The following is a 27,706-nucleotide window of genomic DNA, read 5'->3' as shown; positions in this document are numbered from 1 at the left end:
TGTTTTTCTCTTATGCGCATATTTCGACCAATCTCAAACTAAAAAAAAAAAAATCAACAGGTCTTGGAAAGCTACTCACGCAGGACCTCGAAATCGCACTACAATTCTGCTCACATTTAATTTACGGTTTTGATGGTACCAATCCCAATACATATCAAATGCAGAGTCTACACGAAGTCTTGGATATACATAAACATCAGTATTCTGAGGTGACAGCATTGAAACGTAAATATCCACATTTGAAAGTGCTGCTGAGTGTTGGAGGTGATCAAGATATTGATCCTGAACACCCAAATAAATATCTCGAATTATGGGAGGGTGAAAAGGTGAAACAAACTTCATTTATCAACTCAGCGTATTCATTGGTACGTTCATATGGTTTCGATGGTTTGGATTTAGCATTCCAGTTTCCCAAAAATAAACCACGTAAAGTCCATTTCGAAATTGGTATGGTCTGGAAGAAATTCAAGAAACTCTTCACGGGTGATTACATTGTAGACGAAAAAGCTGAACAACATAAAGAAGAGTTTACAGCTTTTGTGATTGATGTGAAAAATGATTTGCGTCCCGATAATATGATGCTCACATTAACGGTATTGCCGAATGTTAATTCGACCTGTAAGTTTTTTTTTTATTAAATATTTTTTTTTTATATTATTTTGTAACCAAAGAATTTTGGTGGTAGATTATCTTCAAAATCAAAGAAAGCTCTATACCCACAGTGTTAGAAAAACGTCTAAAGATTTTTGCATTCTCAGGTGAAATTTTGCTTTGGAAATGTGAAAATTTTACTTTGTTCAAAGTCGACAGAATCGATATTAGACGTTTTGGAGAACTCATTATTACATAATATTTCCCACTGTGTTCTCACAATTCCGAAAAATCTAGATAGCGTAAACTTGTTCCAGTTTTTTTTTTATTTTCTATTTGAATTGACTTCTTTTATAACCGAGGCAACGTCGATATATTTCTCCTGCCTTGGAGAAATTTATAGTTCTCAAGTTGATATGAAATATTGTTCTCTAATTAATCTTCAACTTTTGACAACTCAATCAATATAAATTTAAAATTGAATTTGGCTATGAAGTCAACTTCGACCTGGGAATGCAAAAATGTGTCAAAGTTCTAACAAAGGTATGGGTCTATAAAGCTTTATTCGAAATTGGATTTGTTGCAGTGTTATTTACTTCCTCGCCCTCTCTTACTCACAAATACCTATCTATCTATTTGTATCTAAAATACAGGGTATTTTGATATCCCAGCGCTAGTCAGCAATTTGGATTTCGTATCTTTGGCTACCTTCGATTTTCTCACACCCGAGCGCAATCCGAATGAAGCCGATTTCACTGCTCCTCTCTAAGAGCTTTACGATCAAAATCGTGTATCACTTTTTAACGTCTTTTTACAGGTAGAATCTATGCTCGCACAACAATATCCAACTAGCAAATTGTATGTGGGCATCGCTGCCTATGGACGCGCTTGGAGGTTAACACCCGATTCGGGTTTGACTTGTGCTCCGGTGGTAAAGGAGACTGATTGCCCCGTACCAGCTGGTATGCAAAATCAAAAACCTGGTCTACTCTCATGGCCTGAAGTGTGCGCTAAACTGCCAAATCCAGCAAATGCTTATTTGAAGGGTGCCGATGCTCCACTACGTGGTGTAAGCGATCCTACTAAAAGTGGTAGTTATGCTTTCCGCCCCTCAGATGATAACGGTGATCGCGGTATGTAGGTAAACTATGAAGATCCCGATTCGGCAGCGAATAAACCTGCATATATACATTCCAAAAATTTGGGTGGTTTGGCATTGTTCGACTTAGGCTTTGTTGATTTCCGTGGACTTAATTTTTTTATAAATTCTTTTCTAATTTACTTTTGTTTTACCTATGTATGTGTATTAGGGTGGGTCGATTTGTATGGATGAAAGTTAACCGATATCGCGCCATCGATTTTCGATAGGATTTGGGCTCAGGAAAAAGGTTCTACTACGCATACCCAAACAAATAATTTTCGAGCCTGCGAAATAAAATTTTTTTTTTTGATTTTTTTTCGGCTTTGATTTTTAAGATTTATTTCATGACCTACCAAAAAGATTTTGATATGTATAACCTGTCCGACCCAAAAATGTCCGCTAAAAACGTTTTCGATAACACATTTAATATATATATGTAATATATATATATATATATAATATAACATTTGAAAAAAATATATGGGTCGGACAGGGTATACATGAAAATTTTACAATCAAATGAACATTTTTTATTAGGTCATGAAAAAATCTTTAAAATCAAGGTTGAAAAAAAGTCAAAAAAATTAAATTTCGCAGGCTCGAAAATTATTATTTTGGGTATGCGTAGTAGAACCTTTTTCCTGAGCCCAAATCCTATTGAAAAATCGATAGCGCGATATTGGTTAATAAATCGACCCAGTCTAATGTATATAGTAATTGCGCCAAATAAATCAAGAATTTTGTGTAAATATATTGATTTATATTAGGGTGGGCCAACAAAATGTGTTTCCTTTTGGGATACTGAAAATATTGTTGTTGATTCGTTTAATAGTTTTTCGAGGTGAAAGTTCAACCTCAAACTCTATGAGACTCCCTATATATTTTCTATGTAACTGAAGTGGCGATGAGCCACCTTCAAACATTAAATTAATAGCTAACATTTTTACAGACTATCTTTGATGCGCTGAACAATATTTATGCTGTACCAAAAACCAAAGTTTTTTTTTAGACTCACCCTAATATATATGTTTATGTTACCTTTGAAAGTACAATCGCTGATAAGGTTCTACCTATAAATATATGTTCGCATATATGTATATATACGTTATAAACGTTATGAAACGCTTACCCTTAGCGTTAATTTCACCTACACAAAACAAAATGCGTGCTATGGTTTTGATAACACGCTTCGTGTTTAAGTTTAAAGTTATTGCGTAACGTTTCAATATAAACGACGTCATTACGTTTCTGTTAAAAATTAAATAAAGTTTTTTTTTTTTTGATAACTTTCGCAAGTGTTTCAACGGAAACGATTGAAAATTCTTGAGAAACGTGAAACTTTACGTTTCGATGCATCCTTGATAGAAACTAAGCATGCTTTTACGATTCAAATGGCGCATTACGAGAAGGTGGACTCTACCTTTTTTTACTCTTTTCAAATTTCCCACTAACATTTCTTCTACAGGTTCAGCAAAGTTCACTATTGCTGATATGAATATCGCTATGAAATATTGCTCTCACCTCATCTATAAATATGTTGACATCAATGCGGATACATTCAAGATTATGAGTGTTAATAGAAATTTGGATATAAAACGACGCCACTTCACTACAATAACTGAACTCAAAGAAACATTTCCATATGCTAAGTTCTTTCTGAGTGTTAGCGGTCCTTCTGATCAGAATACGACTGATAAATATATTAAACTATTAGAAGCCGGTCGGAAGGGGCAATCAGTATTTATAAATTCCGCGGTCGATTTTCTACGTCGCTTCAATTTTGACGGTCTAGATTTATCCTTCCAATTACCACGTAATAAACCGAGGAAAGTGCATACTGATACTGGCGCATCTTGGAAGAATTTTAAGAAGTTCTTTACTGGTCCATTTGTTGTCGACGAGAAGGCAAGTGAACATCGTAAGGCTTTCACCGATTTGGTTAAGGATTTGAAGAGCGCGCTAACTGCTGATAACAAACTGCTGTCATTGACAGTGCTACCGAATGTCAACTCGAGCTGTAAGTAGAATATATATTTTTTGTAGACATAATAAGTAAATTGATTGTAGTGAATATCACAAATGGACTGCAATACTTAACAAATTGCAAGTTTGATTGTTTGACCAAATATAATATACAACACGTGATCGCCATCTCGATGCGGTCATAAAATGATTCTTGCTGATGGCACAAGCTATCAAAGCTACTTCGAAAAAGTCGTGAACTAATCTCTGTAAAGAAATCATTTTAAAAATTATTTCGAAATGTTACCCAACTGTTTCTTAAAAATCCCAAAATTTTGTCGCAAATCAACTTACACATCAAAATTGTTGAAGGTTGAAAATTCAATAGATCAAAAAGTTTTTCTTAACTGTGTAGTTTAAATCATATAAATGGGGTCATGCGATTTACAAAACTCACAGATTAAGACCAAAATGCGATTTGTTCATATCATCCTCTTCTAGTTGTTGCTGGCATATTGTATATCTGACGCCTTAAATATTCCTCAAATATATCATAATTTGTTTTCAATTTGTTATCTCGCGCAAATGAAATGTGGTTGGCGGTATTTTATGGTCCACATCATGTGTTTTTTATATCATGCAGTCAAGCATGTGATACAAAGTTATATCAATGATTAATAACAACTGCTAAAACTAAATGTATATGTAGACCTCTTTAAATACCAATGTCTCAATATCACTTATCCTTTTCAATTATGATAAATTATAGTTGCCTGGCTACTAACATGCCAAACAGTGGGCACCAGAAATGCTAATGATCATGGTTTTTCATGTGATGGTTGCATCATGTGATTTTTTGGTCGATATGGTATATCACAAGACATGGTATGACACAAGAGTGTCACTATTGATAAAACAATTATTTTAAACGTGCTATATAACTGCTAATAACCTTAAAACCCAATGTTTCTCAATTTTCAAAATTTTTAAAGATATTTTCGATCCAGGCAACATAAGCACCGCATGAGCCAGTTGATGCGATCTTAATATCACGGAAAGGCGTCATTTGATACTGTTTAATGACACATAATGAGTAAATCAATTAACCAATATTTTTATCTTTACACAGGGTATTTCGACGGCCCAGCGCTTGCACCAAACTTGGATATAATAAATCTAGCTACCTTTGACTTCCTCACACCAGAGCGTAATCCAAAAGCAGCTGATTATACTGCACCTCTCTGCGAGTTCACCGATCAAACTCATTTGGGTCACTACAATGTTATCTATCAAGTAGAATATTGGCTTATACAACGTGTACCACATCACAAACTAAACGTAGGAATTGCTACATATGGACGCGCTTGGAAAATGACTAAGGGGTCTGGTACAACAGGCTTACCTGTAGTAACAGCTACAGATGGTCCAGCCGCTGCGGGTCCGATAACACAAACACCAGGTATGCTGAACTGGCTGGAAATATGTCAACGCCTACCAAAATCAGGAAAAAATACTAAACATGTTGGTGCGCCACTACGTCCCGTTCATGATGATACTAAGTGTTATGGTTCATATGCATTTCACACTGCCGATAAAAATGGTGCTAATGGTATATGGGTGAGTTATGAGGATCCCCAAACGGCAGCTAGTAAGGCGGAGTATGTCAAGGCAAAGACTTTGGGTGGCGTAGCATTGTTCGATATCAATTTAGATGATTTTCATGGACAATGTACTGGTGAAAAGTTTCCAATAACGAAAGCGATTAAACAAAAATTTTGGTAAGGTGTTGTTGCTACCTTTTAAATGATGATGTACGTACAGAGCTGAAGAACGACTTATGCTGTTAAAACGTATGCGATTATTTATGCATACATGTAGGAAACATAAAACTTTGACCACTTTATTCAAGTTTTGCACATTTTAAAAGTAGCCTTTTGTATGAAATAGCAACTTTCCTCCTTGTCTTAAAGAAGTTACCCAACGATCCATCCTCAGAGCACAAATTGAAAAACTGTAAAAGTAATGCAGAATTCAAGAAAATCGGACATCTAACGTATGCTTTTTGATAAAAATATAACTTTTCCTTATATAAAATGTCTCGTTTATTTAAAAAGAGGGATGTTAGGGTAGTTAACAACAGACTTGACTGGTATAATGGAAGTCGATTATCAAACCACAATGACCGCAACGCGTATTTTAAGACATATTGTTTAACCCTTTCAATATTATGGGCCGATTAGTGATTAATGTCTTCAGATGACAACCGCATATTCCGCAAGTGAGAGTGAACAAAAACGTCTAAAGAAGCTTATGGATCTGAAAACTCGGTGGAAAAAAATTCTAATACCGACTGTGCTGTTGTGAGAGGTAGATCTCTAATCTCTGTAACCTTCGTTAAAACATAGGTTGGCAATATAATGAAGGGTAGTAGTGGTATTCTTAAGCCTATTACACAATAAGTGGGAAACTTTATCAATATGCAACGAAACTCGAGAAATTAAACACCTTAAATAAGATTATTTAAAAGGCGGCCGCCGTGGTGTGCTGGGAAGATAACATAAAAATTTTAGAAACAAGTTTTTTCAATTAGAAGACAGTTTTTCTAAGCGGAGTCACCCCTCGGCAATGATTTGGCAAGCACTGCGAGCGTATTTTTGCCATGAAAAGCTTTTCAGTGAAAACCCATATGCCTTGCGGATGCCGTTCAGGGACAGTTTAAACATGTAGGTCCCGTCCCGCCTATTTTCAGTAAAAACTAAAAAGGTGCACGACGAAAATTGGAAGTATCGGAGGCTGTCGCGCCTGCATTTATTTATTTATTATTTAAATCACATTAAGGTTTGCAAAAATTAAAGTCGTTGCAATCAACAACGCAAAGCAGATTATACGAAAAGGGAAGCAACTGTTAATAACGTTTATAAAAGAAACGAAAAGCCGCCAGACGGTGCGACAAAATCGTCAGAAATAGCACCATCAATAGAAACCACACAGCGCCCATTAGAAATGTGTGAAATTATCCATTTTAAAAGCGATGAATCGAAGCCTAAGCAAATTTACTTACTAACTAGGGTCTTATGAGATATTCTTTCGGACGCCTTCTTTAAATACAATCAACTTTCGAGCCCGCAAGAAACGATGATATGCATACAAAAAATGTTGGTGCCAAAACCGCACTTTGAGGTGTTTATCTATATAAACACCAAAATAGTATGAATTTCATACCCAACAATTGTTATTTTAAAAACAGAATTGAAGTTATAATAAAATTTAAGAAAAAATTGGTTTTTACTTCGGCCGGGACCTGAACCGAAGACGTTCGGTATGAAAGGCGTATCACGCTACCACCACACCACAGCGGCTTGCGGTTCTCATCTGATATTACTCAATGCAATGAGCAACAGCTTTGGCTCCTAAATATTTAATATTTTAATATCACTCCGAAAAGTGTTAAACTGTACAATTACACCAAATTTTGTAAACATTGCACTATTTTGGTACTCAATTTGAAGGTACACCAAAATACGTTTCAATATTATCTAAAAAGTGTTAAAAACACAAATTGGTTGGTGTACGGAAAGGTCGCTCATTATTAAATTGAGGACTGTCGACAAAACTGAACTTCGTGGGTGATTCATCTAGGTTACATTGATTTATCTAGGTAACATTTCCTGAATATGTCACATTTTTTATGTTCGTCTCACATCCCCCAATATTTAGCAGCGATTAGCAGCCTGGTTTATTAGAGAGTTGTTTTTTCAATATTCATATCAAAAGCCTGTAATATTCCAAAGGACATAAGTTAGCGTATATTTTAAACAGCATGAAACATCCTTCAGTTCTGTATAATTGTTATTAACAAAAGCTTTGCAAACAAATATTTGCTATAGCTCAAAAGAAAAAGTTTTAGGAGTTTCTTATAATATATATTGATAATGGCTGTATATGTTAAATTTTGTAGAACAGTGGTTTTCAAACTATGGGTAACGACCCTTTGCTCGTAAAATCAACAGAACTACGGGTCAATTTAACTGATTATTATGTCAATTTTTATCCATCGCAAATAGTTGTTTAATAAACTTCGCATAAATTTCATTTTGAATCAATCGTTTTAAATTAGCTGATGCATTTGCGTTATATTGACAATTGTTAAAATTACCGATGAAATCAGTTTTTTGACAGAAAAATCAGTTAGACTGATTGAGAATATGTAATTTTTACAAAATATTTTTAGGTTCAGGCCAACAGTTTTTCATCTGTTGGAATGACTATACAAGTTTGTCCTCTTAACAAAAAATTCAGTTAAGTTAACCAAATTACTAGCTTCATTTCTTTCAATCCACCATGTTGTAAGAAAATATTAGGGGGATTCATGATAGCATATAAACTTATAAGGTGTAAAATTATATCCATTTACACACGCGATTATATGAACGCACCTAGTAATACTCTTGATAAACTTGATTGTTTTTCAGCTGTATTATTGCCAAAAAAATTTTTTTGATTGTTATACAAATTAAAAAATACCAAGATTAAGTGAATAATCAAAACTAAAACGCCTTTACTTGCTGATGTTGAAAATGCCGGCTGTAATGTCTGCAAGGTTGCATTCCTTTGAGTTTACCGCGTTTACACAATGAAATGTGCGCGTAAATTTATACAAATTGTGTAAATGATTTTTCATACAAAATTTGACAGCTGGTTTACGCACTAGATAAATTTATACGTTTACACACTTTATAAGGCCTTTATACGGTTACATGAGTCCCCCTATTAAAAATCAACACGCAACAAATTGAAATTGATTAAATCTCCTCCAAGATATATCGCGCCAGTTATTATTATAATTTTGGGGCTGAGTAAAAAAGGTATATAGGAGGGAGATTATTTAAATTAAAAATTTTATTTAAAATAAATAAAAGCTTAGTGGTACTTTTTCAAAACATTTTTTCGAAAATCTTGCCTGAGAGTATGAACCGGAACATTTTTGGGTCGCGATTGCAAAATGTTTGAGAACCACTGCTGTAGAGTATGTGATAAGCTCATATACTAACATTTGCATATTTATAAAATAAGTGATATATAATGTTGATAATCTGATTTGGCAGTATTAATGAAATAAAATTTTAATAAATTGTTTCTAAAATAAAGAGCGGGACTGTAAAATCTTATTCGTCAAGTCTTATATATGTTTATTGAGTTAAAGTACGGCCAGTAGTTATAAGGCAAAATTTTAAATTTCCTTTTCCTTCCTTCGCAATTAGTTAACAACAATACACACAACAACCACCAATTTAACAATTTTAACACACTTAAGTTCTAATTGTTCTTTGAAATGAATAAATAAATTATCTTATTTGAAGAGTTAGTTTTTTTCGGTGCAGTCATCATTTTACTTCATGTGGTTTCGTTTTATCTAGAATTCAATGTTTCGATTTAAATGGAATAAATGATCACCAGCCTTATTTGACAAACAAATAATCTATTGCTTAGTTTTCACTGGGTCAAGTTTGACCACTGACTTGGCCATATCATGAAAAAGTCAAATGTGTTTACCGTCTGTTTGACTACAAAGGACAATTAAATTGACCAATATGTGAAAACGACAATTGCATAAACCGCATGGCAAACTTGATATTAAAATTTCATTGTTAAAACCTAATGAAAACCAAACATTAGCTGATCGCCTATAGGCAAAATATAATTCAATCGTCCTCTGTGTTCCTTCGTTGACTAATCGATATCTTCATATTATAATCAGTAAACGTAAAGTGTATAATCTTTAGGCTATACTCAGTAAGCGATGGTTTGAGAATATCCAGTGTATTTTGGACGAAGTGAGTAATGTACATTTAAGAGAAGCATTCATTTAAGCGATGTCGCTTTAACGGATCGAAACTCTTGGACAACGCAACTTTGGTCAGCCAGATCTAACATTTGCAAAACTACTAAATTTAATGCCCTTAATTTGATTGTTCATCATAAGACAAAACTTTAATATTTGATGTGTGTACAATCAGAAAAGTCCTCCGTTTCGAAATCCCAACCCGAAAAGTGGAAAACTTAAAATGTATACACCATAAATTTAATCGAGGCTCTAGTGTATCTCTCTCTAGCTCTTTCCTAAAGTTAAATAAGTCTGTGCCAAAAAATTATGTTATGTTTTAGTTGTCGCTGATCAATATAAGTAGCAACATCGAGGATAGTATTTCAAATAACATATTTTTAACAACTTGCTTAATTTATTTTTGTTTTCCAATTGAAATTTTTCCTAAGCAAGTAGACAAAATTTTTAATTTTCAGAAAAAACCCTCATAATAAAATATAAAAAAAACCTTTCATGAATGGGGCTGAACAATAATTTTATCCCGTTCGTAATCTCCGAATAATCGGATGTATAAGATAAGAAATATATAATGAACAGAACTACACACCTAAACGATTTTTAAGATAAATATAAAATAAAAAATAGGTAGGTACTTTGTGTGAGGATGCAAAGCTTCACGTTTTTTGTGGTCTGCATGTAAAAACTATGACTACGAGTCACGTATTTCAAAAATATATGACGTAAACGTAACTATTTGATGAATTTTGAAGCTTCTATCCGTAAAAAAGGGGCAAAAATGAGAGTTTATATGAAGTATATAATATATATACCACCGATCTCTATGATTTTTCAGACAACAATATATGCTATACACGTAAACATTTGGTGAAATTTGAACATATCTAAACGATTTTTAAAATCGATATAAAATAAAACAAGTAAGGAAGGTTAAGTTCGGGTGTAACCGAACATTACATACTCAGTTGAGAGCTATGGTGACAACATAAGGGAAAATAACCATGTAGGAAAATGAACCTAGGGAAACCCTGGAATGTGTATCAAATGAAAGGCATTAAAGAGTATTTTATGAGGGAGTGGGCCATAGTTCTATAGGTGGACGCCATTTAGGGATATAGCCATAAAGGTGGATCAGGGTTGACTCTAGAATGCGTTTGTACGATATGGGTATCAAATGAAAGGTGTTAATGAGTATTTTAAAAGGGAGTAATCCTTAGTTCCATAGGTGAACGCCGTTTCGAGATATCGCCATAAAGGTGGATCAGGGGTGACTCTAGAACGCGTTTGCACGATATGGGTATCAAATGAAAGGTGTTAATGAGTATTTTAAAAGGGAGTAATCCTTAGTTCCATAGGTGGACGCGGTTTCGAGATATCGCCATAAAGGTGGACCAGGGGTGACCCTAGAATTTGTTTGTACAATATGGGTATCAACAGAAAGATGTTTATGAGTATTTTAAAAGGCAGTAATCCTTAGTTCCATATGTGGACACCGTTTCGAGATATCGCCATAAAGGTGGAGCAGGGGTGACCCTAGAATTTGTTTGTACAATATGTATCAAAAGAAATGTGTTAATGAGTATTTTAAAAGGGAGTGGGCCTTTTCGAGATATCGCCATAAAGGTGGACCAGGGGTGACTTTAGAATATGTTTTTACGATATGGGTATCAAATGAAAGGTGTTAATGAGTATTTTAAATGGGCGTGGGGCTTAGTTCTATAGGTGGACTCCTTTTCGAGATATCGCCATAAAGGTGGACCAGGGGTGACTCTAGAATGAGTTTGTACGATATGGGTATCAAATTAAAGGTATTAATGAGAGTTTTAAAAGGGAGTGGTGTGAAGGCGTTTTCCAGATATCGACCAAAATGTGGACCAGGGTGAACCAGAACATCATCTGTTGGATACAGCTAATTTATTTATATATGTAATACCTGCCAAGATTTTAAGGGTTTTTTATTTCGCCCTGCAGAACTTTTTCATTTTCTTCTACTTAATATGGTAGGTGTAACAACCATTTTATAAAGTTTTTTCTAAAGTTATATTTCGCGTCAATAAAACAATCCAATTACCTTACCATGTTTCATCCCTTTTTTCGTAGTTCGTATAGAATTATGGCATTTTTTCATTTTTCGTAATTTTCGATATCGAAAAATTGGGCGTGGTCATAGTCGGATTTCGTTCATTTTTCATACCAAGATAAAGTGAGTTCAAGTAAGCACGTGAACTAAGTTCATTAAAGATATGTCGATTTTTGCTCAAGTTATCGTGTTAACGGCCATGCGGAAGGACAGACGGACGACTGTGTATAAAAACTGGGCGTGGCATCAACCGATTTCGCCCATTTTCACAGAAAACAGTTAACGTCATAAAATCTATGCCCCTACCAAATTTCAAAAGGATTGGTTAAATTTTGTTCGACTTATGGCGTTAAAATTATCCTAGACAAATTAAATGAAAAAGGGCGGAGCCACTCCCATTTTGAAATTTTCTTTTATTTTTGTATTTTGTTGCACCATACCATTACTGGAGTTGAATGTTGACATAATTTACTTATATACTGTAAAGATATTAAATTTTTTGTTAAAATTTTACTTTAAAAAAAATTTTTTTTTTAAAAGTGGGCGTGGTGCTTCTCCGATTTTGCTAATTTTTATTAAGCGTACATATAGTAATAGGAGTAACGTTTCTGCTAAATTTCATCATGATATCTTCAACGACTGCCAAATTACAGCTTGCAAAACTTTTAAATTACCTTCTTTTAAAAGTGGGCGGTGCCACGCCCATTGTCCAAAATTTTACTAATTTTCTATTCTGCGTCATAAGTTCAACTCATCTACCAAGTTTTGTCGCTTTAGCTGTCTTTTGTAATGAATTATCGCACTTTTTCGGTTTTTCGAAATTTTCGATATCGAAAAAGTGGGCGTGGTTATAGTCCGATATCTTTCATTTTAAATAGCGATCTGAGATGAGTACTCAGGAACCCACATACCAAATTTCATCAAGATACCTCAAAATTTACTCAAGTTATCGTGTTAACGGTCGGACGGACGGACATGGCTCAATCAAATTTTTTTTCGATCCTAATGATTTTGATATATGGAAGTCTATATCTATCTCGATTCCTTTATATATGTACAACCAACCGTTATCCAATCAAACTTAATATACTCTGTGAGCTCTGCTCAACTGAGTATAAAAATGGGTAGGTGCTTTGTGTGAGGATGCAAAGCTTCACGTTTTTTGTGGTCTGAATGTAAAAACTATGACTACGAGTCACGTATTTCGTCACGTATAACGTATGACGTAAACGTAACTATTTGATGAAATTTGATGAATTTTGTAGCTTCTATCCGTAAAAAAGGGGCAAAAATGACAGTTTATATGAAGTATATAATATATATACCACCGATCTCAATGATTTTTTCAGACATCAATATATGCTATATACGTAAGCAGTTGGTGAAATTTGAAGCTTCTAGCTGTTAAAATGGGGCAGAAATTGCGCAAAGTTTCTTATCTGAACAATCTGTTGTATGAGATATATACTATATATACCACCGATCTCAATGATTTTTTCAGACATCAATATATGCTATATACGTAAGCATTTGGTGAAACTTGAAGCTTCTAGCTGTTAAAATGGGGCAGAAATCGCTAAAAAAAAATCGCTAAATAAAAAAAAATATATATAATTTTTAATAAGCTTTTCCGTCTAACTCTGCCCTACCCCTCTACACTTTTTCCTAATCTTTTTATTCACTCCTCCCTCCGTCTTTTTCGCTTCATCGCCATCTTCGTCTCATTCTATCTCTTTATCAGCCTCTTTCTCTCTTTTCTTTTCCCTCAAGTTTTTCTCCTTCTTCTTCATCTCTTATTGCCAGTCCCAGAGGGTGGTATATATATTGTTCCATTCCCATTCCGTGTCTCAGTCCCAGTCCCACTCCGAATCTCAGTCTCAGTCCCAGTCCTAGTCCTAATCCCAGTCCCAGTCCGTCTCTGGTATACTTCCCGGAAAAAAGCAAATTTATATACCAAATTTCAGTCAAATCGAATAAGACGTGTAAATAGGTATTTGGGTATTATTAGTTCATGTCTTTATTTTGGCTTCGCATGCATATTTATCAGTTTTTCCAGGTTGATGCGACTAAATCGAATATCACAATGAAAATTACTATAAAGCTCTCAGCAACAGCTTTCATTTGATATCCATAATACACACACATTCTAGGGGTATCCGGGTCCATGTTTTGGCCTATATCTCGAGACCGTAGTCACTCAGCGGTGTAAAACTTACTCTGTATTAGAGCACACATCAACAGCTTCAATTTGATACCCATAATGTAAAAACACATTCTATGTGTATCCGGGTCCACGTTTTGGGCTATATCTCCAGACCCTAACCTCCCAGTTTTATGAAAATTATCCTGTACTTTAGCACTCATCAACAGCTTTCAATTGATGTCCATATTGTATAAACACATTCTAGGGGTACCCAGGTCAACGTTTTGGGCTATATCTCGAGACCCTAGCCTCCCAGTTGTATGAAAATTATCCTGTACTATAGCACTCATCAAAAGCTTTCAATTGATATGCATATTGTATAAACACATTCTAGGGGTACCCGCGTCCACGTTTTGGGCTATATCTTCAGACCCTAGCCTCCCAGTTGTATGAAAATTATCCTGTACTATAGCACTCATCAACAGCTTTCAATTGATATCCATATTGTATAAACACATTCTAGGGGTACCCGGGTCCACGTTTTGGGCTATATCTCGAGACCCTAGCCTCCCAGTTGTATGAAAATTATCCTGTTCTATAGCATTCATCAACAGCTTTCAACTGATATCCATATTGTATAAACACATTCTAGGTGTACGCGGGTCCACGTTTTGGGCTATATCTCGAGACCCTATCCTCCCAGTTATATGCAAATTATCCTGTACTATAGCACTCGTCAACCGCTTTCAGTTGATATCCATATTGTAAAAACACATTCTAGAGGTACTCGGGTCCACGTTTTGGGCTATATCTCGAGACCCTAGCCTCCCAGTTGCATGAAAATTATCCTGTATTATTGCACTCATCAACGGCTTTCATTTAATATCCATATTGTATAAACACATTCTAGGGTACCCAGGTCTACGTTTTGATCTCAAGACCCTAGGCACGTAGCGAAAAAAAGGTAAACGTTGGCCGATTCTCAGACCTACCCAATATGCTCACAAAATTTTATGAAAATCGGTTCAGCCGTTTCGGAGGAGTTAAGCCTCTAAAACCGTGACAGAAGAAATTTATATATTAGATATACCATCATATATATATTATATACCACCGATCTGTATGATTTTTTCAGATAACAATATATGCTATATACGTAAGCATTCGTTGAAATTTGAAGCCTCTAGCTCTTAAAATAGGGCAGTAATTACGAAAAGTTTCTTATCTGAACAATCGGTTGTGGGGGATATATACTATATATACGACCGATCTCATCAATTTTTTCAGGGAACAATATGTGCAATATACAAAAGTATATGGTGAAGTTTGAAACTTCAATCTTTTAAATTGAGTAAGATATTACAAAAATCCTCTTTTTCTGAAAAATCGGTTGTATGGAGGATATATGCTATAGTGGTCCGATCCGGCCGGTTCCGACAAATGTCTAATCGGACACCCAAGTACACCCGCTCACCAAATTTTATCAAGATATCTCAAAAATTGAGGGACTAGTTTGCATACAAACAGACAGACGGACAGACGAACATGGCTAAATCAACTCAGCTCTTCAACCTGATTATTTCGGTACACTTAATGGTGGGTCTATCTATTTTCTTTTAAGGACTTACAATTTTGGGTTTCGTGACAAAATTAATATACCATTTCATTTTCATGAAAGGTATAAAAAAACATAGAGAGTCATTCAATAATTTGTGTGCGTAGATTAAGTAATATATTTCCCCTGCGGGTTAGGGGGACTTAGAATATACCCGCGGTAGGTATGCCTGTCGTAAAAGGCGACTAAAATCCTATTCCCGTTCCTTGGCTGTGCGCTAGGCTTGGGACCGTCCAAGCAAAAAGACTTTTCAATAACAAGCCTCGGATGAGAACTCTCTGGTAAAGAATACGACATACTTTCATTCAAAGCAAGATTTTCAGTACAAAATTTAAATGCGCTTACACACATATAGACGATGATGACGACGGATAAGAACTCCTACTAAGAGAAACTCGAAAATATTGTAACGAATTTTCTGCAAATCCTCTTATTTCAAATCTTCTACCAAGGTTCGAATCACTAAATCAACAGTCAATCCAATATTGAATAATGGAAAAATGGCCTTTATTAAAGTACTTCACAATAGCACTTATACTTTGCAACTAGCTTGCTTAATAACCAAACTGACTGATAGCTTAAATGAAACTCCTTTCAAAATAATACTGCTATTGCTGCTAGATAGCGTCTTAATCGAAACTGCTCGTAGCGCCTCTACCGCTGGTGCTTTTATACTCTGTGATTTCCTCGTGGCATCTTCTAGGCGCTTCCAGAATTTACTTAGTCACCGCCATATTATTATAACTATAGATGCACGTATATATCTTCTCATATGCTTGTATTTGTGAGTGACACTTCCCCAATTACAATTTCATACTTTTGGGAGCATCTCAGATATCTGCATGTGTTTGTGCATCTCTTCTCTGCTGCGTGTACGTACATATGTGTAGACATAATGATTTATTCGTTTATGTAGATACATGTGACTGTCTGCTTTATTGTGTTGTGACTTCATTTACTTAGCATCAGACTAGGGATGTGAGTATCACTTAGTGTCACTCATATTCGTCACAATATATAAGATTGCTGGGCCACACCAAAGTTGGCAAGGAAGGGATCTTTGGTCGCGTAGTTGACAAACTTAGCCTCCACGATACAACTTCTCTCAACGGGTTGAGGCTGACTGACTTCGCGGCGGCTGAAAATATGGTCATCCAATGTACCAGGTTCCAGCATAAAACAATACTCCAACTTATTGGCTGTCCCCTTGTTCGAACAACGTGAAACCAAATCGATAACATTGTGATCGACGGCAAGCATAGTTCATGTGGATGTGCGCACTTCACGAGGTCCAAATATTGCGAATTCGCATCACTATCTTGTGGCAGCCGAGGTAGGTACACGACTATGTTCAGCGAAGAAAGTGCGTGCAGTGATACGAAGCAAGTTTTTCATGCATCAACTCCTGTGCAAAATATGGTCGGATGAGTGAATGGAATCTGCCTGCTTAAAATCGCTTAAAAGGTTCTATCTATCTTACTGTGAAAGATTGAAGCCATAGTTAACGAACAGATTTGACTTCATCAGTGCAGCTTTAGGTTTGACCATTTTACTATCCAAAATGTATACACAATGCACTAGATCCTGGATAAGACGCACGATAAGAGAATCGACACTCACCATCTTTCTATCGACCTCAAAGCAGCACGCTGAGCAACACCACCAGTATAAAGATTGGGAAGGACCTTTCAAAACCATTTGAAACCAAACGCGACTTCCGGCAAGGCAACTTTGGATAAAGAGACAGAGAAAGAATTCGTCTATCTTACAACCAGATTAAACAGTAAGAACAATGTCAGCTCTGGTTTCAAATGGAGAACAACTACTGTGAACAAAGGCTACTTTGCCTACTCAAGCAATTGAAAAGTAATGTTCTCTGTAACGCACAAAGAGCACGTTATACACGTGGCTCACCCTAACTGTCCCTATCTATGGCTCGGGATCATGGACGGTGGGGAGAGAACATTTGATGGTTTTTCGAGTGCTCGAGAGAAAAAGGACTCCGTTAGATATATGGTCCCGCACGTGATGCCGATGTCGAGTAACGGATGAGGTATAATTATAGGCTTTATGAGCAGGAGAAAAACTTTGAGACTACGGTATTTTCTTCCATACCTCCATCTGACAGCAAAGGAAAGGAAGACCTTCACTGAGTTGGAAGAGGCTGGTGGAGGAAGACTTGACCTCCCTTAGTACTCCCAAATTATATCAAAATATTTTGTATAAAGAATTGGGACTATACCAATTTAACAACTTAACTTATTTTTGTTTTCCAATTGAAAATTTTCCTAAGCAAACAAAACAAGTTTTGAAATTTCAGAAAAAAAACCCATTATAAAATATTAGAAAAAAAATGGAGAGTCATTGAATAATTAGTGTTCGTAGATTAAGTAATCTATTTCCCCTGCGGGCTAGGGGGACTTAGAATATACCCGCGGTAGGTATGCCTGTCGTAAAAGACGACTAAAATCCAACTCCCGTTCCTTGGCTGTGCGTTAGGTTTGGGACCGTCCAAGCAAAAAGGCTTTCCAATAACAAGCCTCGGATGAGATTTTTTTTCTGGCAATGAGTACGACATTCTTTAAGTGGGTGAAATTTATAAACACCATATTTGAGGTCATGTACCATGTACCATGCATGTCCAAACCCGTTTGGGAGATGTACCGATGCGCGGCTCTTTCGGTTTGTTGATGTCGTCGTCAGGACAAAGGCCAACATCAACACTATACAGGAAATACGATTGACAGGGCTAGGCAGAGGTTTTGTGGTAGCAAAGAAAACTTTGCCGCCAAATACTGAACTTCACGTCTGCAAACGAGCGTTTCGCCGCGATACGCTTCAAAGCAAGATTTTTAATACAACTTTTAAATGCCCTTACACACATATGGACGATGAGGACGACGGATATATAACTCCTACTAAGTGAAACTCGAAAATATATAAGATTTCTGGGCGACGCCAAAGTTGGCAAGGAAGGGATCTTTGTTCGTGTAGTTGACAAATTTATCCTCCACGATGCAACTTCTATCAACAGGTTGAGGCTGACTGATGAACGAACATCAGTACAGCTTCAGGTTTGATACGAGAATCAAGTACGATAAGAGAATCAACACTCACCGTATTTCTATCGACCTCAAAGCAGCACGCTGAGCAACACCACCAGTGTAAGGATTGGGCAGGACCTTTCCAAGACATTTGAAACGAAAAGCAACTTCAGACAAGGCAACTTTTGATAAATAAAGAATAGGCGCATTCGTGCCTTAGCAGTCACGTCACTGTTGACTGATATAAATTTAAGTCCGTGCAGGATTTCGTCTATCTTGTAACCAGATTTAAGAGTAAAAACAATGTCAGCTTTGGTTTCAAATGGAGATTGTGCGCAAAGGCTACTATGAACTGAGTAGGCAATTGAAAAATAATGTGCTCTGTAACGAACAAAAAACACGTATCACAAGTCGCTCACCCTACCTGTCTGATGTATGGCGCGTAATCATGGACGGTGGGGAGCGAATATTTGATGGTTTTGGGAGTCTTCGAGAGAAAAAAGACTCCGTTAGATGTATGGTCCTGCACGTGATGCCTATTTCGAATACCGCAGAAGGTATAATGATAGGATTTATGAGGAAAAGAAAAACTTAAAGACTACTGTATTTCCTTCCATACCTCCGACTGACAGGAAAGGAAACCAAGACCTCCACTGAGTTGGAAAAAGCTAGTGGAGGAAGACTTGACCTCCCTTAGTGCTCCCAAATTATAGCAAAATATTTTGTATAAAAAATTGGGACTATACCAATTCCACATAGAGGCTTAATGGAATCGCAATTTTGCCTAATGAAATAATTAATTCTTCTTTTTCACACAGGCTCACTTGCTTCATTAATGATTAAATAAATAAATAAAGATAATTGGGAATTTGTATTTCGTATGGAAGATTGGGTTCAATAAAGGCTTTAATGTAGAAACTTTAACTCTCTGTGTGAAATTGGTATAACGCTGTGGTTTAGAAAATTTTACTAATTATTGCATTAACTCTCTGTGAGAAATTGGTATTATAAATGGTTTTTTTTTTTTTTTTAGATTAGCACCTAGCACATTTCCAGTGATCTGCTGATCTTAAAAACAGCAAACGCTGATAAGTTTCTATGAACATATATTCGCTGATAATTCTTCACTAGGAAAAATCAAACTCAGCCTTTACAATATTATTTTAATTGCTTAATTCAAGCTGAATAGACGTTCAAGATGAAGCTTACACTGGCAACGATTGCCTTGGTGGCGTGCGTTGCATTAGCAAACGCGGTATCGTTTAATGGAAAGTTAGTATGCTTTTACGATTCAAATGGCGCATTACGAGAAGGTGCATTCTTTGTTTCTTATTATTTTGACTCTTGGTAAATATACACCGAACTTCTTTTCTACAGGTCCCGCTCAATTCACCATTGCTGATATGGAGATCGCTTTGCAATTTTGTGATCACATCATCTACGGTGGTGTGGGTATCAATCCAGATACATTCCAGATTATGAGTTTAAATGAAAATTTAGATATACAAAAACGTCATTTTGCTACAATTACTGCGCTCAAAGATAAATTTCCATATGCTAAATTCTTTTTGAGCGTTAGTGGTCCTTTTGATCAGAATACTATTGATAAATATATAAGCCTATTAGAAGCCGGTAGAAAAAAGCAATCAGCATTTATAGATTCTGCGCGTGATTTTCTTCGCCGCTACAATTTTGATGGTCTAGATTTGTCATTCCAATTACCACGTAATAAACCGAGGAAAGTGCATTCAGATGTGGGCTCTGCTTGGAAGAGTTTTAAAAAGTTCTTTACTGGTGATTATGTCGTTGACGAGAAAGCAGAAGAGCATCGAGAGGAGTTCACCGATTTGGTTAAGGATTTAAAGAGCGCGCTGAGTGTTGAGGATAAGCTGTTGTCGTTGACGGTGTTGCCGAATGTCAACTCGAGTTGTAAGTACTAAATTGTTTATAGAAATGCCCAATTATTGAGGTTTGTTATAAGTAGTTCATTGTTTTGAATAGCACAACTTGTCCACCATACTTAACAAATTGCAGGTGTGATTGTTTGATCAAATGTGATAGACATCACATGATCGCCATCATGCGATTGCTGTGTGTTTTTTACGCGCATACCTTTACGCACTTAAACTTAACATGGATTGCTAAATGCATAACTAAATTCATTGGATTTTTAGCTTGACATTGCGTTCAATGCCAACTAGTTGCCATATAAACTTGATCTGTTGCTAACACTATCTTCTCCAGGAAAAACAATCGCACTATAAAGAGTCGCATGGTCTAAAGCTTCGTTTGATTTCGAAGACTCGGAGAGGTCCTTCCCAGTCCTTACGGAGCTGGAAGCGTTCCTCGAAGTAATGAGAGAGTGTACCTTTTGCGCGAAACTAAAAATTTGATAGCTGGTCGATTTACCAGATAAAATCCAATCAGTTCGTCGACCTTGTGGTAAAGTCTTCCCAACAATACTGTATAGGAAACCAAATACCCGATATTAAAAAGGTTGAGATCGCCTTCCGTTTGGATTTCAAATAGCGCACGCATATTCTAATCTGTGGTCGTCCGCCCATTTATTTGCATAAGTTTTCATGCTCTTCTTTACGAACTCTTTGCCTACATTTTTGACTAACTCAAATGCGTAGATTGTTATTTTTTTGTTGTCACATTCGGATTCGGACGTTTGTTCCATCATTAAGTCGTGGTCATCTTCCTCGCTATCTAGCAGTAAAATAAAAGTTTTATCTATAGCTTCAGTAAACTCTGTAAGTCGGTCATGATGTGGCCATAATCGCTCCTACAGGAATTTGTTAAGTGGCTTCCACCGAATTCACTGGAAGAATGTTCCTGTCACGCCATTCAGCATCACTTTTACTGCCTCGAAGTTGGCGTCTCTTTTCTAGGGCCTGGTTAAAACTGGTAATGCCGGACTACCAGTACTTTTTTAAAGATCGAGTAAATTTTCGAGTCGGTGTGCCCTTTTAGAGCCGGGCTCCTTTTATTTATTTTTTTTTTTGCGAAGTGGATACTTTTTAAAACACGGATCCTTTTTGAAATCGAATACTTTTTTAGAATCCGTCGCTGTTTAAGAACTTTTTTTTGAGCCGGATAATTTTTGAAAACTATGTACTTTATTTTCGATGAAAAGGTATTTTTCAAGAAATGGGACAATTTGCATATTGCATACTTTTTCGGGTCAGGGTACTTTCTGGAAACCCAGTACTTTTTTGGAAACCGAGTAATTTTTTAAAACCGGGTAACTTCCGGAAACCTGGTACTTTTTTTTAGAACTAGAAACTTTTTTGAACCGGGTCGTTGTTTGAAAACCGAGAAATTGCTTCATACTGGGTAAATTTTAACAAGTAAGGAAGGTTAAGTTCGGGTGTAACCGAATATAACATACTCAGTTGAGAGCTATGGTGGCAACATAAGGGAAAATAACCATGTAGGAAAATGAACCGAGGGTAACCCTGGAATGTGTTTGTATGACATGTGTATCAAATGAAATGTATTAAAGAGTATTTTAAGAGGGAATGGGCCATAGTTCTATAGGTGGACGTCATTTAGGGATATCGCCATAAAGGTGGATCAGGGTTGACTCTAGAATTCGTTTGTACTATATGGGTATCAAATGAAAGATGTTAATGAGTATTTTAAAAGGGAGTGATCCTTATTTCCATAGGTGGACGCCGTTTCGAGATATCGCCATAAAGGTGGACCAGGGGTGACTCTAGAATGCGTTTGTACGATATGGGTGTCAAATTAAAGGTATTAATGAGGCTTTTAAAAGGGAGTGGTGGTAGCTGTATATGTGAATGCGTTTTCCAGATATCGACCAAAATGTGGACCAGGGTGAACCAGAACATCATCTGTTGGATACCGCTAATTTATTTATATATATTATACCACGAACAGTATTCCTGCCAAGATTTCAAGGGTTTTTTATTTCGCCCTGCAAAACTTTTTCATTTCATTCTACTTAATATGGTAGGTGTCACACCCATTTTACAAAGTTTTTTTCTAAAGTTATATTTTGCGTCAATAAAAATACCATGTTTCAACCCTTTTTTCGTATTTGGTATAGAATTATGGCATTTTTTTCGTTTTTCGTAATTTTCGATATCGAAAAAGTGGGCGTGGTCATAGTCCGATTTCGGCCATTTTTTATACCAATACAAAGTGAGTTCAGATAAGTACGTGAACTGAGTTTAGTAAAGATATATCGATTTTTGCTCAAGTTATCGTGTTAACGGCCGAGCGGAAGGACAGACGGTCGCCTGTGTATAAAAACTGGGCGCGGCTTCAACTGATTTCGCCCTTTTTCACAGAAATAAGTTATCGTCCCACAATCTAAGCCCCTACCAAATTTCACTAGGATTGGTAAATTTTTGTTCGACTTATGGCATTAAAAGTATCCTAGACAAATTAAATGAAAAAGGGCGGAGCCACGCCTATTTTGAAATTTTCTTTTATTTTTGCATTTTGTTGCAATGGAGTTGAATGTTGACATAATTTACTTATATACTGTAAGATGTTAAATTTTTTTAAATGAAATTCCTTGTAATTTAATTGAAAATAATTTAATTGCTTTTGAAAGCACTGAGTCAAAAATTCTAACTTTACAAAGTATCTTTTTTTAACTATAAAAAATATCCTTTTACTCGAGCCTCAAAGAAATTAGCAGGACGCAAATTGGAAAAGAAGCCCGGCCATAAATCTCTTCTGAGGATATTACCCTTGTATTTATTTAATTTTTATTTTCTTTTTTTTTTTAATGCATGAAATGATGAAAAATCATTTTAAGAATGATTCCTCTTCCAATTACTGAATAACGGATCTGGAAGGGAGATTGCCTTCATATTACCTACGTCGCTAGCTCGATATAATGTTATCCTTTGATGGTTTCACAATACCTACAAGAATTATAAGTTTTATAATTAATAAAACAAATATCCTTGTCAGTTCTGTGTATCAGTACTTATTTACTCAACTTCACATGATATTTGCATCGCATATAATATCGCAAAAAATCATCATGTTACCCTTATCACGTCATATTAAATGGCAAAACCTGATAAATCTATGCATATCTTTTCTTTTTTGACAGGGTATTTTGACGGCCCAGCTATTGCCCCCAGCTTAGATATGATAAATCTAGCTGCGTTTGACTTCCTCACACCAGGACGTAATCCTGAGGAAGCTGATTATACAGCACCTCTCTGTGAGTTGCCCGATCAAAATCGTTTAGGTCACTACAATGTGCACTACCAGGTAGACTATTGGCTTACACAACGTGTACCACACCACAAAATCAACGTAGGTATTGCTGCACATGGACGCGCTTGGAAAATGACTAAGGATTCTGGTACTACAGGTTTACCGGTAGTGCCCGCTACAGATGGTCCAGCACCCGCTGGTCCAATCACAAAAACACCTGGTTTGATGAATTGGTTGGAAGTGTGTCAACGCCTTCCAAATCCTTCAAATATACATGCTAAAGGTGCTGATGCGCCACTACGTCGCATAAATGATCCCACTAAGTGTTATGGTTCATATGCATTCCATACCGCTGATGAAGATGGTGCTAATGGTATTTGGGTGAGTTATGAAGATCCTGATACGGCAGCTAGTAAGGCGGGCTATGTCAGAGCAAAGACTTTGGGTGGTGTGGCATTGTTTGATATCACTTTGGACGATTTCCGTGGACAATGTACTGGTGATAAATTTCCCATGCTAAGAGCTATTAAATATAAACTACTCTAAATGTTTTTTTGTTACTTTTGAACTTTAATATGATATGTTAAATTCTGTAGAGTATGTATGCTCATACACTCACACTTGTATTTATAAAATAATATGTGGTAAATATTAAAAAGTAATTATAAGAAAATCGGCAACTGAATATCGCTTAATTACAATCAGTTCACTTCACTATACCATTTGTATAATCTTCTGGATACCAGCAGTAAAAGATTATTTAAGAATATTCAGCGTATGATGAACAAAATGGTTGTTTCAGGTTTATGGTACGGTATCGCGTATACAGCTAACAATTCTTGAACAGTGAAGCTATGATCATCAAGATCTAACATTAACAAAACTACCGAAGTATGTCCCGACAACTTTCTTGCTCATCCCCAGATACAACTTCATATTTAATGGCCACAGTTTTACGTGGTACAATCGATGTCTCAAATTCAGGGGTAAAAAAGGTACTTTCTTGAGTGGGCTACCTGTTTAAAATGTTACTCTTAAGAACTTTCGCCAGAACATATATTGCATACCGAAACTCCTCAACTCCCTTCTCAATAATTCAATGTGGTAGGAATTACTGCGGAATACTGTGCTTCCATAGTTCAAAGGTGTACAAGTGGAGCGATAAATTGGAGAAAGTCAATTAACTTTGCAGTCATCCCAAGAGCTGAGCGGATGTTAAGTCGAATATGCAGGGCGAACACAAGATACGCAGAATATTATTTTTACGTATCGCCTGGACATTCTAGGAGGGACCCCCAACGTGTAAAGAATCCTAGTGAGGTGCGGTTTCTCGAACCCTTTTTGGCACTAAATGAAATAAGCATGTTAAATTTCAGTTTCGGATCAAAAAGAACACCTAGATCATTTGCATTAGATATACGCTACAAAGCATTTCCTTGGTCTCATAACCGGTGATGTGTATTATGCTTGTACTTAGAGTCATTTAAAACTAGTAAAATTGTTGCGCAACAGCATCACAACGATTCCAAATAAGCATGAATGAGATTTAAGGAAGCAGTATCGGAAGAATAATAAGTGTGACAAAGTTTTACGTCATCCGCATACATTATAATATAGGAAAGTGCAATAATCTGGGGCAAGTCATTTATGAAAATGGTATAGATCAAAGTGTCTAAATGACTTCCCAGAGCGATAGCGGATGATACTTCATACAACTCCGCGAGATTAGATTTGAACATAATTTTTTTGTTTTCAATAGAAAGATAGCTTGAAAGACACAATACAAGAGGAGACGGGAGCCAAGTAGATCAAGCTTATGAATGAGTAGCGTATGGTTGACGGAGTCGAAAGCTTTGCTGAAATCCGTGTAGACAACATCCCTTTACTAGCTCAACAAAAAAATTCTAAGCCCATAAAAGTACACACAAGCAAGTAAGTATTGGTTGACTTTTGTTGAATGAAACCGTGTTGACATGAAGACAAATGGGAACAGGCACTGCTATTGAATTTAGGTTGTAACCATGTCTTCATAGACTTTAGGAATAGCTGAAAGTGTAGCTATGCCCCATAATTTCTCAGCATTTTGTACTACCTTTTTTATGTAGTGATATAATAAAATAATGCTTTCAAAGTGTAGGGAATGACGCAGACTCCAGGGACAACTTATATAATTGAAAAAAATAGGCTCAGATAAATATCCAGTGTAGTTCTTAACCACGCAACTAGGAACACCATCGAGACCTGCAGGAAAGTGTACCCCAATGCTTAAAGACTCTGAAGCAGGACTCAGAAAACAATTTCAGCTGTCTAAGCGGTACGAATAAAGACCGGACTGGTAACTACTGGATGAATAGATCGACTTAAAGAGCTCCGAAAATAGCTCTACAACGTCATTGTCAGTGCTAGCTTTCAATACATCCAAAACTAAGAGAGAACAAAACTAAAAAGCTCTTTCGGAGTTTTGTAAATTTGAGTCTTGCAACAGCTTATAAAACGCTGATTTATACAGATTTTTTGATTAATATTTATCAAATCTTAATATGGCTTGCTCATGTGCCTTGTACAATTGCTACAACGAACATGAACATTGGAATTAAAAAAAAACATCAATTGCACCATAAAATATAGACATTACTCAATCAATATCAGTACAAGCGAAGAGATGGGAAGTCATGGTGACAGTGTAAAATCCCTTATTATACACAATAGTAATACATATGAGCAAATCTTACAAAAAGGACTTTCGTTTGTATATGTATATGTATTTGGTGCTAGGCTGGAGTAGGGCACATCTACCGCAGCAAAGTTCGAGCATTGGGCTAAGCATTATATGAAACAGTTATCGACTCGCTATCAAAAATTTAACGATTTTACTCTTAAGCTTATCGATTGTTTATCCATGTGATCGGCTTTGTATACCTATCGATTCGTTTTCATTTGTGTTTCGATTTGCTAACAACCACTCGTCGGTTTGTTATAAAACATACACGGGCAGATCAATATAAAAAAAAAAATAAATGTAAGGCGCGATAACCTCCGAAGAGGTCTAAGGCCGAGCTTCTCTTCCAATTTGCGTCGTGCTCCTCTTGATTTTTCCCTACAAATTGGCCGGACGGGACCTACATGTTTTATGCCGACTCCGAACGGCATCTGCAAGGCAGATGAGTTTTCACTGAGAGCTTTTCATGGCAGAAATACAATCGGAGCGCTTGCCAGACACTGCCGAGGGGCGACCCCGCTTAGAAAAATTTTCTTCTAATTGAAAAATCTTATTTCTAAAATTTTGATGTTGCTTTGCCCGGGAGTTGAACCCAGGGCATACGGTGTGATAGGCGGAGCACGCTACCATCACACCACGGTGGCCGGATATATTTGTAACTCGTCTATAAAAAACCAAGAAGAAACCGGAATAACGAAAAAGTACCATAATTCTTCCAGGCAGCAATCAAAGGTATGATTTTTCTGTTTTTACTAAATCTGTTGATTCAAGGTTCGATTAGAGCTCAAGGCCAGAACAATAATTTTTTTTCTAATGATAATTATTGTTATTTTTTTATTTTTCTTTAATTGAAAAATTGTATTTTGTTTTTGGAGTAGTATCATGGTTCAAAACATATGGTTGGCTCATCTGTAAAGCAACAAATTATGTCTGTTCAAATTGTCAAAATCTGTTTATTAGTATTAAGCGAAAGGAATGAAATGAAAACATATAACATAGCAGTTCTTGTGTGTGGTAAGAAAATGTTGTCAGTGTGTTGGTTTCATTTTGAGTTTGCCATCTCCTTTTGACAATCCCATCGACCATGCAATGTTAAAAATAAAATCAGCTGATGAGATGAGCCAACCATATAATTGAACCATTAGTAGTATGTAGAAAATTTTTTCAGACAACCTGCCTGAACAAATTTTCTACTTACTATTCCAAAAACAAAATAAAATATTTCAATTATAGAAAAATTAAAAAATAACAATAATTATCATTAGAAAATAAATTATTGTTCTGGCCTTGAGCCCGAATCGAACCTTGAATCATTTATCAATAGGCCGATAAAAACAAAACCAATTTCTAAATCTGTTGAC

General features: G+C 36.1%; 2 protein-coding genes and 1 pseudogene across 3 annotated transcripts; all 3 read left to right on the top strand.

The window, feature by feature from the left end:
• The first annotated feature begins 143 nt into the window (after positions 1 to 143).
• Positions 144 to 19,584, top strand: LOC137240669 (chitinase-like protein Idgf3). Of its 2 annotated transcripts, XM_067767239.1 has the most exons (4): positions 144 to 618; positions 3,198 to 3,749; positions 4,824 to 5,472; positions 19,452 to 19,584. In XM_067767239.1, coding segments are annotated over exons 1-4 (1,662 nt in total). In that variant the 5' UTR covers positions 144 to 158; the 3' UTR covers positions 19,453 to 19,584. The 2 variants fall into 2 exon arrangements, with proteins under 2 accessions (XP_067623340.1, XP_067623339.1); XM_067767238.1 differs by lacking the exon at positions 19,452 to 19,584 and having other exon boundaries at positions 4,824 to 8,862.
• On the top strand, positions 1,113 to 3,188 carry LOC137240116 (chitinase-like protein Idgf4; annotated as a pseudogene).
• LOC137240671 (chitinase-like protein Idgf3) lies at positions 15,511 to 24,299 on the top strand. The gene is made up of 3 exons (XM_067767240.1): positions 15,511 to 19,731; positions 19,796 to 20,347; positions 23,517 to 24,299. The coding sequence occupies exons 1-3, from the start codon at positions 19,617 to 19,619 to the stop codon at positions 24,170 to 24,172; spliced, it is 1,323 nt and encodes a 440-aa protein (XP_067623341.1). The 5' UTR covers positions 15,511 to 19,616; the 3' UTR covers positions 24,173 to 24,299.
• The last annotated feature ends 3,407 nt before the right edge of the window (positions 24,300 to 27,706 follow it).

This window comes from Eurosta solidaginis, chromosome 2 (genome assembly GCF_040869045.1).
Source record: "Eurosta solidaginis isolate ZX-2024a chromosome 2, ASM4086904v1, whole genome shotgun sequence".
NCBI classification, from domain to species: Eukaryota; Metazoa; Arthropoda; class Insecta; order Diptera; family Tephritidae; genus Eurosta; species Eurosta solidaginis.
This window is presented reverse-complemented; position numbering and strand designations above follow the sequence as displayed.

Bases quoted from the DNA above. Each gene is read 5' to 3' on its own strand.
- LOC137240671 (XM_067767240.1), top strand. From the start codon at position 19,617: ATGAAGCTTACACTGGCAACGATTGCCTTGGTGGCGTGCGTTGCATTA. The intron at 19,732-19,795 runs GTGCATTCTTTG...TCTTTTCTACAG, and splicing joins AAATGGCGCATTACGAGAAG to GTCCCGCTCAATTCACCATT. The intron at 20,348-23,516 runs GTAAGTACTAAA...CTTTTTTGACAG, and splicing joins GCCGAATGTCAACTCGAGTT to GGTATTTTGACGGCCCAGCT.
- LOC137240669 (XM_067767238.1), top strand. From the start codon at position 159: ATGCAGAGTCTACACGAAGTCTTGGATATACATAAACATCAGTATTCT. The intron at 619-3,197 runs GTAAGTTTTTTT...TTTCTTCTACAG, and splicing joins GCCGAATGTTAATTCGACCT to GTTCAGCAAAGTTCACTATT. The intron at 3,750-4,823 runs GTAAGTAGAATA...ATCTTTACACAG, and splicing joins ACCGAATGTCAACTCGAGCT to GGTATTTCGACGGCCCAGCG.